Source organism: Lissotriton helveticus, chromosome 4_1, assembly GCF_964261635.1.
Source record: "Lissotriton helveticus chromosome 4_1, aLisHel1.1, whole genome shotgun sequence".
NCBI classification, from domain to species: Eukaryota; Metazoa; Chordata; class Amphibia; order Caudata; family Salamandridae; genus Lissotriton; species Lissotriton helveticus.
This window is the reverse complement of record NC_136063.1, coordinates 1,214,909,598-1,214,923,059: the sequence shown is the minus strand read 5'-3', so window position 1 is coordinate 1,214,923,059 and position 13,462 is coordinate 1,214,909,598. Positions and strand designations below refer to the sequence as shown.

At 45.5% G+C, this 13,462-nt stretch overlaps 1 protein-coding gene across 4 annotated transcripts in view; it reads right to left on the bottom strand.

Moving 5' to 3' along the window:
* The window catches only part of ANKS6 (ankyrin repeat and sterile alpha motif domain containing 6), a 381,649-nt gene that overhangs the window by 222,346 nt on the left and 145,841 nt on the right, over positions 1–13,462 (bottom strand). For all 4 annotated transcript variants that reach the window (XM_078687780.1, XM_078687781.1, XM_078687783.1 and 1 more), the window contains exon 10: positions 2,019–2,184. In XM_078687780.1, the coding sequence (XP_078543906.1) occupies positions 2,019–2,184 (166 nt within the window). The remainder of the gene's footprint in view (positions 1–2,018; positions 2,185–13,462) is intronic.

The following is a 13,462-nucleotide window of genomic DNA, read 5'->3' as shown; positions in this document are numbered from 1 at the left end:
TGCTTCAATTGGGACAGGAAACAGCAATTCTTCTAAAAATACTCTATACCCGATAACAATTCTTCTAAAAATACTCTATACCTGATAACAAACTAAGAAATGCAAATATTTCATACAATGTGCCCATATTATAAGAGCATGAATCGTTTGGAAGCAGGAGACCCTTACCCCTTGAAATAAGTGCTTGTGTGGGGGGGGGGGGGTGGAGGGGGGCTTTAGGGGGGCGTCTAGGTGTACCAGATTTATTTGGATATTACTAAGCTCCACATCTGTGATTCATGTTGGAGTGATCTCCTATGGAGAGACAGAAGAAGTGGTGTTATGTAGACCATGTTTTAAATATAAGATCTAGGTCGACACAGGGGCAGAATCAAAATTCTCCTTTCAGACACAATGGGAGAGAGTGATCTGCAGATTTCTTTAGATAAAGACCAATGGGATCAAATGAGGTACACAAATAATGTTGCGAGGCACTCAGAACGGAAATAGGTCCTTTACAAAATGTTTTAAATTGACACAAACCAATCTAACCTTAGCAGGAGGGTGGGCAGGCAGCAGGGTATACTGACATCTGAATACGTATTAGGATGTATACTGGCAGTGTACACCTGGATGGAGGACAACTGTCTTAAATCTAACTCCAATAAAGCTGAGGTTTTGTTGCTTGGCAAGCACACCCAGAGGTTGGGTGATCGCTGGTGGCCGGAGACTTTAGGGCCTCCTCCTCCACAGAAATCATAGCATCTGGGCTTGACAACTCCCTTTCCTTTGAGACTCAAGAGAGAACTCTTGCAGACTCCTGCTTCGGTCTACTCAGAAGCCTCAAACCTATCATAGGTTTTTTCAATTCCACATTTGACAGGTGATTATTCACTCTCTCGTCCTGTCATGTCTTGATTATTGCAAAATCATGTATCTGGGTTGTAAGACATCAACTCTAAAGAGGCTGTAATCGGTCCAGAATGCTGCAGCCCGACTTCTGTTTGGTCTTTCTAAGGTCTGTCCCTCTTCGGGATTCCTTCTGAAGCTCCACTGGTTGCAGATTGAGAAGCGCATCCAGTTTAAAGTTCTCTATAGAGCCCATAAGATTATGCACTTCTCAGGAGCCTCCATTCTCTCAGAACTCATGCTGCCCTATTTCTCTAACAGAGTTCTTCGCTTTGCAGAACTCAATCTGGCAGTGGTCACTGATTTAAGAGAAAGAAATTGGATGGCCGCTGCTTTCAGTGTTTGCTCTGTACTTTGGAACAGCATGCCTCATGATCTAAGGATTACCCAAGTCATCTTTGCTTTACAAAAAAAACTTAAAACATGGCTGTTCGCTACCCAGATCTCTCAGTAGCTTCTTTGTCGTTCCTGTTGCTTTTCCCGATTTCTGGGTCCAACGTGCGGGAGCCCTGTCACTAGGTCAGTCATGCGCTCTACAAATCTTATTAGCATACTAGAACATGAGGTTCTCATGCATGAGGCTGAACATTCATGGGACCACTGGTTCAGACCGTCCCTAGGAGCCCTTCTTATTTTCTGTTTGGGAGCACCCTCAGAAAGGATCTATCTGTTAAACAATCTCCTTTCTCTGTCTACTGACAAAACAAAAGCCTCAAGACTCAAAATGTTGGTGCAAACATTGTTGCATCTGATGGAGATGGAGACATAAGCTTATGAAATAAAAGACAGTATAAACAATTCAGGAAGCTATGAAGTCCATTAAATCAAATGTTACCAAGACTGTTTCAGCATGGTCTGCTCCAAACATCTGAGAGTCCTTAGACTGATAGACACAAAACACAGACAGAACACCTACCAATGAGAATCCCTTCTATTGCTCTTAACAAATGAAGGCATGAGGATGATATAATCGATGGCCTCGGGTGGAGGTAATAGGGTGGGTAAGAATTTGTTGATATTGGGGGTAGATTTGTTAGGTGTGTATGCTCGCCTCTACTTGTATTGCTATAAAACATTAATGAAGGATTGACAATAAAGTATAACTGCATTATTTGACTAAAGATCTATACCTGAGCGGTTAAGTGGATCTCCACCATGCCGGTTTACAGCTGCAACACTATTTGATCCACCTGAAGAGTGTGGTGACTGGTTGAAATTCCCTGAATTTGAAGTGTTGGTGGAGCTCCTCGTCATGCTTGGAAATTTGACCGACCTAGCACCACGGCTGACTGATGTCTAGGAGAGAAAATATATGTTTGAAAATGTTATATAGCTGAAATTGAGAGTAAAGATAGTACCTAATTAGGGCATTCACAATATTGTTGAAAGGCATTCTTCAATGTACTCCTGACCAACATATATCGTTCTGTTGGGTCTGAATCTTCCCGAAACAGACACATATCAAAGCATTTTTGAAAATATCTGCCTTTTAGTGGGATTCTTTTACGTCTCACGAATTAAACATTATCCAGTGAAGTAACTTTGGGACGTAGATGGAGGATCAAATAGCATTGCAGATAGAAAAATTAAACTTAAATGCAGAAACATATAATGCATGAAATAGCTCAACCAAGCATATGGTACATTTACATTACTCATTATACATTTTTTTTTAAAACTCTTTATTCATGACTGAATCAGATATTACAATGTGCAGAACATCTTTTAACATACTGTCAGTCCTTTCCGTTTTCCAAAACATAACTTTGGCGCAGTACTTCATACGTCAGTCCCTGCATCACAGTTCGTGAAATTCCCAACATCAAATCCAAGTGTTCCTTTATTACATTACAAATAGAGTACTGAGTCGCCTAACCGTTTCCCGTTCCCTCCCAGCCTCCCCCACCCCGTTCCCGTCCTCTGGTCTTTCCTTGTACATCATGTAGAACTTTCATCCAACAGGTATGTGACTGCAGGAATGGACATTATAGGTCATAGGCATGGTCACCAGTGTGTCTAGGCCGGTCGGCTTTACCTAGTGCCTCCCCCCATAGCTGGTGTGTAATCAAGCACCCTCCTCCCGGGGCTATTCCAGGTCCCCATCCTCCAGTTCCAACAGCATGCGGTCCCAGTCTTGTGCTACAGGATATTTCCGGTGGCCCCTCTCTTCCTCCCTGCGCAATTCCGCTGCCTCCGCCTTTCCCCATTTCAGCATATCGGATCTGCACACCTCTATGTCCGGGGGTCTAAGGGACTTCCATCTCATAGTGAGGGCCCGAAGTGCTAGCAAGAGGGCTAGGTCCGTAAATTTCAGTTGTGCCTTACGAGCCTTGGGTCTCTTCCTATTACCTATCAGGCAGGGTAATACGCCCCCCGGGACCTGCATACCCGTTATAGTGTGTTTCGAATTGTCTCCCAGTATGTGCGCAGTCTCGGGCACGCCCACATCATGTGAACAATATCAGCATCATCACCCTGACATCTAGGGCAGCAGTGGGGGGTGTTGGGAAAGATCCTGTGTAATCTTTGTGGAGTGAGGTAAGCCCTGTGTAGCACCATGGCTTGTATAAATTTGAATTTAGCATTTCTAGACACTCTCCTGGGGTGCCCGAGGATGGTCTTCCAGTCCCCATCTGTAATTTCCTCTCCTGTGTCTGCGCTCCAGGCTTCTCTGAGTGGGGTGAAGGATCCAGCTCCGTGTTCTCTAATTCCCACATGAAGCCATTTCACTAAATGTCCGCCTGATCCCATGTAGTGAAGGAGATGGACCAATTCATGCTGTGATGGTTTAGTGCGTTGTGGAGCCCAAGTGCGCCTTACGTAATGGGAGACCGTGGCGTGTAGGAGATAAAGCCTTTGTGGGGCTCCCGTGGCTTGTGTAAAAGTGGCATGATCCAGCAAGTTGTCGTCCCCAAATAAGTCTCCCACTCTGTCTACCCCAGCATCTATCCAGGGTTGTAATCTGCGTCTCGCCAGGGGCCCCTGTGGAGTCGGTAGGCCCAGTAGGGGGATGTTGTCTGCGTAGGGAGGGGTCTCTGCCGTGTATTTAAGGTCGTTCCGCCAGCACTTCAGAGCCACCAGCAATAAGGGGTGGCAGTCCCGCGGAGTCTTGGCCGCAGGCAGCAGAAGGGAATGGAGAGACCCTCGTGCCAGCTCCTGTGGTGTAAAAGCAATCTCATGGAGGTTTTTACCCGCCACCCACCTCGTCAATCATTGAAGCTGGCTAGCGTAGTAGTAGCCCCGTAGATCAGGCACTCCCAGGCCCCCCTGTCTGGTGGACAGTTGTAGTTTCTTGAGGCTTATCCGTCTCCTACCCGTACCCCAGATCAGGGTGATCAATAACGTGTTCAACATAGTAAATATGGGTTGTGGTAGGAGGACCGGCAGGTTCACAAAATAATACAATATTCGGGGAAGCAGGACCATCTTTGATATCGCCACCCGGCCCATAACAGACAGGGGGTAGGGACGTCCAGAAGGCCACACTGCTGCGAAGGCCATTAATTGCCATCCGCACATTACCCTCAATCTGATCGTCAGGGTTTCGATATACATTAATACCGAGGTACTTAAACGTAGTCTGGGCCACTTGGATCGCGTGCTCCCCAAACTGTATGTGGGTGGGTTGCCGCCCTTCGCAGAAAAAGAACCCTAGTGATTTCCCAGGGTTAACTGCCAGGCCTGATATTCTTTCAAACCTCCCAAAGGTATGTGCCAGGAGGGTATGGTCACCTTGCAGGTCACGCAGGAACAGCATTATGTCGTCTGCCTAGACGGAGACCAGGTTATGAGTGTCACCAACTAGGATGCCCGCCTCTGCCGCCCCAGTACGAAGTGCGATCGCCAGGGGTTCTAGCGTAAGTACAAATAACAGCGGTGACAGCGGGCAGCCCTGCCGGGTGCCCCTATGTACGTCATAACTGTCCGACGTGTGTCGGCCGGTGCGTGCTCGCGCCGTCGGGTTCGTGTATAGTAGATGAACCCATTTTATTAGGGCATCTGGGAGTCCAAAGCGACGTAGGACTTCAAACATGAATTCCCAAGTCAGGGAGTCAAACGCTTGCCGTAGATCAAGGGTAATGCATCCAACATTCGTTAAGTCCAGGGGGGCAGTGGACATGAGGGCATGTAGACGTCTCGTATTTTGAGATGTGCTCCTCTCCGGGAGGAAGCCACATTGATCCGTGTGGATCAGGTCAGGGAGGTGGGCCTGTAATCTCAATGCGATAGCTTTACTAAGGATTTTATACTCCGAGGGGAGCATAGACAGTGGCCTATAATTACTCACATCCAGTGCATCCCTGCCGGGCTTCGGGATGGAGATGACCAAGGCCTGCATAGTCGAAGCCGGTAGGTGGCCTGTCTCATACGCAGTCTTGTAGATTTTTTCCAGAATAGGAGCCAGCGTATCACAGTAAGTTTGATAAAACTCTCCTGGAAGACCGTCCATGCCTGGGGTCTTGCCCCGGTTTAGAGAGTGGATGGCTATTTTGATTTCATGCTGTGTAACGGGCCCGGCTAGGACCGTCTGGATCTCTCGGGGAAGGGCCGGGATCGGCAATTCGTCCAGGAAGGCTAACATTGCATCCCGAGTATCAGTAGGGGGTGGGGCGTACACTCTTTCCAAGTGGGTTTTAAACACATGATTAATCTCTATCTGTGTGTGTACCTGTCTGCCCATGTCATCTCTGACACTCGTGATTATCGGGGTCTCAGGGGTGTCTCTAATCAGACGAGCCAGCAGTGCACCTGACCTGTCCGCCTCCGCCTGTTGCCGCCGCAAGTATTCTCTGTAATCCATTACCCTTAGGGATTCCAAAAGCTCTGCATGCTCAATATTACACAGTCGGAGATCCCCCCTGCGGTCAGGGTCTGTCCCCACTGCAGTTTCAAGCTCTGCCAGTCGGCCCTCAACCGTGCGAAGTCTGTCATGTACTTCCTGTCTGGCGCCCACTAATCTGCCAATCGCAGCGCCTCTCACCACCGCCTTCATGGCATCCCACACAACCAGGTTCGAGGACGCAGAGTCCCAGTTGTCCCTGAAATAGCCCGTTAGTGTGTCTTCCAAGTGAGCACGGAATGGGCCATCCTCGAGTAGGGAGGGGTTGAGTCTCCAGGTGGGCACCGGAGAGGGGATCCTGCCCCAGTCCAGATCTAGCGTTAGCGGCCTATGGTCCGAAAACGTTTTGGCGAGGTAGGCCGAGAACGCACAGTGTGCCAATTACTCATTATACATGACAATAAATATGCACTCCTGTTTCAGGTCCCACACAGAGGCTAAGACAAAACTACAACTACATTTCTCATCACTATCCCGGCTAATTTAACCTTCAGAACTTCACACTGATCCTTTGGTCCACATTCTTCTTTGTGATTAACCATTGAGGATGTCTATGTGACAGAGTAGAGTCGTTCTGTTCATGAAAAGCTTCTTTATTCATAAATTTTAACACCTTTACAACCACAGCAATGCTGACCTTCCGTCCACTCCAACTGCTCCAGCTAAACTGGACAAAGGCTCCAGAACACTCACTGAAGAGTAGCTGGAATGGAAGCAAGGTTCATTAAGTATATCCTCAACCAATTTGGGCTTAGTAGCTACACCTTCACCGCACAAAACATGTCCTAAATAGGTAACTGACTTAACTGCAAACCTTTACTTTGAATGTTCTACTGTAAGTCTGTCCTTTTCCAACACACCAAAAACATTTTCTAAAGCCTTGTCATGTTCTGATTTGTCCTTACCAAAAACGAAAATATTGCCTTGAAAACACCTTACCCTAGAATGTTTGCCAAAAAGATGATCAATGAAAAATTGCTGCTGCTGAAGACAATCCGAAATGTAATCTTTTGTACTGGAAGCAACCTATAGGTGTTATGAATACAGTAATATATTTGCTTTCTTCCTTTAGGCGAATCTGGTGGTACACCGCTGAAAGGTCAATTGTGGAAAACCAATTTGCTCCTTTCATCAAACTAAGCATTTCTGATATCTTAGGTAGCGGAAACTTATCAACGACAATGTTGCTATTAACAAGGTGTAAATCAATGCAAATTCTAATTTTGCCATTACTACATCTTGCAATACCAACTGGAGAAATCCACTCCGAAGATTTAATCGGTTCAATTACATCAGCCTCAACTCATTTTTTGAGTTATTTTTCCACTTCACCCCTGAGATGTACTGGGATATTTCTTACTTTGTGAGTTTTAGGAGAAACCCCACCCTTTAGAATTATCGCATGTTCAAAATTCTTTTACATCCCAATTTTCCCATTGAAAACTTGCAGAAATTTCTTAAGCATTACTGTTCCTACATTTTCTCCTTCATAAATAACCAAAACAGGCTCAGGACTGTTCGAGTTGTGAATTATGTGTAGATCACACTGGTCCTTCCAACCAAGAACAGAAGGACCCTTTTTTAGCAATGTAGAGTTTGTCAATGGATTCCCTATTTTTAAATCTGAAAACGAAAGTTCTAAAACCTAATAAATAAATTTTTCACCAGAAAATCCCTCGGGAGTATTATCTGGTTCAAATACATTACCACCTAACTTTTCTGCAAACTTTGAATTCCAAAGTGTTTCATCAACTATGGTGAATGGTGAACTTGAGTCGGCATACATTTGCACGTCCACACCACCAATATTCATTATGCATAAGGGTTTCTTTTTCTCATCTACCAACTTTTTTTTATAAAACATTTTGTATTGATATTTTAAATTATATAACAATTAAATACAGTCCAGTAGGATTTGATGGTACATACAGAGTAGTTCAGTAAGTTATACAATAGTTCACTGGCGGACATGTAACAGTGGGAAATGCATGTGTGGGTGTTGGTTAGTGGGCAATCGGTATTTATGACATCTCACACCCTTTTTCCTAATTTAGTCCAGTCACTCACATGTTTCTGACAGTGATTCTTCATGCGGGGGTTCACATATATTTCTTCGGTAGGTATTCCATTTTCCCCATACCCGTGTCCATTTTTTGGGACAACCTCTGTGCACGTAGACTGATTTCTCCACTATCATTGCATTGTCCTTGTCTTTACGCCACTGGTGGAGGGTAGGAGTTTGTCGGGATCCCCCGTGTTGTGCAATATTACGCTTCGCCAATGTCATGCCTATTGTCACCCAGGCCTGAGCTGTATGGTTCAGATCCGTTGGCTCCTACACATTAAGAAGGCACCTTTTCGGTTCTGGGAGAATCGTGACCGTCATAACTTGTGAGAGTGCGAGCAGTACCGCATCTCATCAACCAACTTATCGTTGATGTTCAAAAGAAAAGATTTGTGTTGAACTTTGTTACTAATGTCACAACGCAAAATTTTCTTGACCATGTCATCCTCTTCACTGGATGTACCTTCATCAACACACTTGACCCTAAAATCTTTTTTTTTGTGCAAACTTTTGCAAAGTGTCCAACCATAACACAAATTGAACACTATTGTTTAAGTACTGGACAAAACTTATAAGAATCTAACTGTGCAGTGCTTTCACAACTGTAACATCTGAACCCTTCTTTTTTCTTGCTGTCAAAAGATTAACTCTGTACTTTTGTGTTACTATCTTGTGCCTTAGAACCTTCTTGCCTAAGTTTCTCTGAATTTCAGTTTTTTACTTTACAAACAACTTCATCATTTAAAACTTTGCTTTCTGCTTTCAAAACCTTGGCACTACGGCTAGAGAGTTATGCTTTTCTTACAATAGATAAATGTAATCTAAAGCTGCATCTCCATTAATCCACAATCTCTCCTGAATTGCTGGGTCACAAGCATGCATCACAATCTGGTCACATATGAATTGCTCTTGTATATGATCAAATGTACAATCATCCGCTAAGATTTTGAGTGCAGCTACATACTCATCAATGTTCTCATTAGGCTCTTGTTTCCCTTGAAAAAAACTCAAATCGGACTATACCAATGTACACTTTAGGTGCAAAATGCTTATCAAAATCACGTAAAACATCCTGAAAAAATGTTAAACCCCACTCCCTGTACATTTTTTCATTTGTTCGTAAACTTTCAACCCTTCCGGCCCTACAGAATGTAGAAAAAGTTTATTTTTCCTTTACCGTTTCATTTTTCAATCTTCATCAATAGTCTCAAGGAAATTAAGAAAGTATGACTTCCATTCACTCCATTCCATATATGGATTTGCTCCAGCTGGCCAAAACGTTTGTGGAGGCTGGATGGAAAAAAGGGCCTCGTTCGCTGCTGGATAAATGTATTATTAGAAGAAATAGCCTCCCAGGAAATAAGGGATGCTTCTTTAAAATGAAAGAGTTCCCACAAATACTAGTAAACAAATGAATACATTTGTATAATTCCAAACCACAAATATGCAAATAAAAAGAGAAAGTTACTTGGAATCTGCAAACACCATCATTGCAAAGTAAAGAAGGTAATTAGATGATCATTTCCGGAGTCTTTCATCTTCCTCGCATTGAATTTCTCTCTCCCCCCCACCCCCAATAATTCAAGATGGCGCCCGAACGGCGCGTAGTGATGTGTTAGCATCAACACGCAATTTGCAAGGCAGGCCAGGAAAACACAAGGCAGAGTCAGAACAGATGTGCATAGTGCGTTGGGCAGATGAACGTTCCGTCTTCGGAATCCTGGATGTCAGAGATTCTTGAGGCAGAGTCAGAAAAGCTGCGCACAGCGCGTTCGGTGGATGAACGTTCCACCTTCGGAATCCTGAATGTCGGAGATGCTTGTTGGGTGCATTCACCGGTAAGCGGTATGCCCTTTTCAAAAGATGCGCCGTCAAGGATGAGCTGAAGGCCTCAATATATGTACACAAATTAAACACAAATAATTTGCTTACAGAGTTAAAGGCAAGGTCTTCTGTGGCGATGGAACAATCCAAGAGAATGCTCCCAAATCCAGAGTAATCCCAAAGTAGACGAACGTAGATGGCAGAAAATGGAGACTAATCCCTAAAGGGAGGAATGGCTCCAAGGGGTTCAGGTGCTCCAACAACTCGTCGCCAAAATTGTAGAGTCGTACTGTTAATGAAAAGCTTCTTTATTCACAAATTGGAACACCATTACAACCACAGCAATGCTGACCTTCCTTCCACTGCAACTGCTCCAGCTGAACTGGACAAAGGCTCCAGAACACTCACTGAAGAGTAGGTGGAATGGAAGCAAGGTTCACAAATAAACAAGAAAGGCACGTGTGGTCGCGTGTCATAGAATACATAGGAAAAACATTAGAACACAACAGACAGCTCAGCAGCTATCAGTATATTCAGTACTCCAGTATGAATACCAACACCATGATCAAACTCCACTTAAGTGGCTGCAGAAAATTGTGAGTCCATCTTCCCAATGCATCGTACAACCTTCTGTAAAGCACACAGGTGCCTTTTCCTAATCAAGGGTTATGTTAAATTTAAAAACGAGTCTCCAGGCTTTGAGTGTCCTCGATATGTAGACACTCGCAGCTCTACTGCGGACTACTACCAGCGAGATCCTTTGAATTCTTCTGGATTCTACAGACTAAACTCCTCATTATATGCAGTGTGGGAAAAACAGCATCACTGTTGCTGCATTTAAAATTACAGACGCCATAGTGTAGGAAAGTGGGTTTCTGTTGCAGTAACCCCCCCACTTTTTGCCAATACTGATGCACTTTCACTTGATGTGCCCTGGGTCCCTGCCAATCAGGTTCCCAGGGCCTGTGTTCTTTCTCCAAATCTAACCCAATTGGCATCTCTGGCCACAGGTCAGCCCCTGGGTACCCAGGGCTCTGTGACCAGGAAAAGACCCCTAAGGGCTGCCATACTTATTGTGCCACCCTTAGAGGCCCTGTACTTTTTTTTCTCTTTCTCTCTCTCTCTCAGAACAAAGTGAAGAGTCGACATGGCACACATCCCTGCCATTCCTACAACCCACTGCCCCGGCACAGATCAGTCGCCCCTCTAGATGGGTGCCCTATGCCAGTGGTGAGGGAACAGGTGCATGAGCCCTGTACCCATACAGTGTCTAAGTCCATTCTTAGATATTGTAAGTGCAGTGCTGCCATTAAGAGTATATGGTGCTGGGAGCTTTTCATTACGAACTCCACAGCACCATAATGGCTACACTGAAAACAGAGAAGTTTGGTATAAAAATTCTCAGCACATTAAACCCACGCTGATGCCAATGTGGGATTTAATGAAAAATGCACACAGAGGGCATCTTAGAGATGCCCCCTGAAAAACAACCAGCCTCTGGTGGGTTCCCTGAATGGTGCACACCAGCCTGCCACCACCAGACATGTTTCTGGACCCCTAGGGTGGAAGCCTTCGCTCCCTGAGCCCAGAAACAAAGCCTTTCCTGGAGGGAGGTGTTCTTCTCGGCGGGAAGACAGGCGGGAAAAACTAGCCAACCCAGAAGGTGGGCCTACCTCTTCCAACTCCACCCCTCAGGTGGGGGAGGCGAAGTGAAGCCCACTCATCAGTGCCCGCCATCTTGCAGATGGGAGGCACTCCCCGAGTTGGACTAGGGATTGTGCTCACTCCCCCACATGGAGTGAGCACACCAAGGGTGTAGTCATCCTTAGGTCAGTAGCCCATTGGCGACTGTAAAGATCTCACAGACGCAGTTATGGATCTTTAAGTATATTTATTCATGTGTCAACAGGACACAGAAAAGCACGACCGATAATCTTCTAGGCAGCGAACAACTGTCCCAGAATCCCAGCTCTCCAATGTTCTTTCCATTCTCTTGAGGTACAAACATTGTAGGCATCCAGAGAATGGAAAGACAACCCAACAGCTACTGACCTCGAGACCCCTAAAACGCCCCCTAAATACAGTATTTAGTGGGCAGCCCTGAACAAAGAAAGCAGATTCCGGCAACATAAGAGTAAAACGGACGAAAGAAGACGCCCAGCAGAGGAGACTGCAGAGAACAACTGACTTATTCCCAGCCCTACCGGCCATCTGCAGGTTCCAGAGATCCTGCACCAAAAATCGTCATGTCCTGCAACCTGCGATCTCCAGAACCCCTGGGAGGACTGACTGCCTTCAACAAAGACCGGATCTCCTGTGAACAGCAGCTCTGTTCAGAAGAAAGCCCAAAGAAAGACTCCGAGGCTGCTGAGGAAAAAGAAACCAGACGCATGGAACCACCACTGCACCGGTCGCCTACGGCCCGAGTTCGAGGAGCCCACCGGTCTCAGTGAGGTGTCCCAGTGAGGTGTCCCAGCGCTCCAGAGTCCGAGTGCTCCGTGGGTTGACCCCTCCAGGACTCCCCGACATCGCCTGCAGCCTCTGTACGGAGACCCACCCAACAACGATTGGCCCGGTAAGGTGAAATACAACCTCAAAAGACACCCCTGCACCCAGCCGCCCTGGAGAAAGGAACCCGAGGTGCACCTATGTCCCTGAGCCCCCCAACTTACCTGCCCAGCTGTTGGTTCCTACATGAAGTCTTCCTGGACCAAGCCTGCAGCTAAAAAACAAAAACAAAAATACCCATTCAATACAACAGGGCACCCAATGCCAAAACAGCACCCTGCACCCAGCCGCTGCTGCGGGTGTACTTTGTGTGCTAAACCAGATCCTCCTTTGCCCTGAGGCTAACACCAGGAGCTTGGCTCCCACAACCTTGTAGCCTGCTCGCCAGCAGCCACCATCCGGAGGCCCCCTATCCCTCATTGCATAACATTGGGCCTCAGCACTCTGCACCCGGCCGCCCTAGTACCGCTGAGGGTGCGACTAGAGTACATGCTTGACCCTGGGGGACCCCTGAGTCTACCTCCAGAACGTCAACTCCCACTACCAAATACTTACCTCAACCCTATTTTCCTCCATAGGATAACATAGACTGTTTTTCTTGGAAAAGTTTCTAACCTTGGAGTTTGAAAACCTAAAGAAATTCTTTAAAATTGTTCTATTTAACAAAAACGATTTTACTTATCTGTTTGCAGGAAAGGTCCCAGAGTTGTATCCAGGTATACTACTCCGAGTAGGAAAAGTAATCTAAAAAGTAACTTACCTGGCATTTTACAGAAAAACCCATTCAAGTCTAAGCACTGCATTTCCTAAGTATTGCATTTCTCTGCATCCATACTGTAAATCAAACCAAAGTGCATATACAATTATCATTCAAACTGTATTTCAATTGCATTACTACTGTAAAGTATTTATTGCTTACCTGTGCCAGGCTTGCTTGGTTCTAGAAAATAAAATAACTAAAATAATATTTTTATACAAACACAGTTGGTCTGAAGTTCTCTGAGTGTGTGAATTAATTTGTTGACTGAGAGTGTACAACAAATGCTTAACACTGTCCTCTGATACTGCTCTATTGCTCGACCACACTACCACAAATAGAGAGTGAGGTGCTATCTAACTTTACCTCTGCCTACCTTTGGAGATCCACTGGACTCTGTGCACACTATACCTCACTTTGGTATGGTATATACAGAGCCAGCTTCCGACAGGGTGCACTTCCAAAGTCCCTGAAAGTCTGCATGAGGGGCACATTTGGTTTCCTACACATAGCATATGGTACTTCCAGGTTATGGTTTTTCCATCTAAATATAATTGTTTCACCTAAGATTGGGGAATAA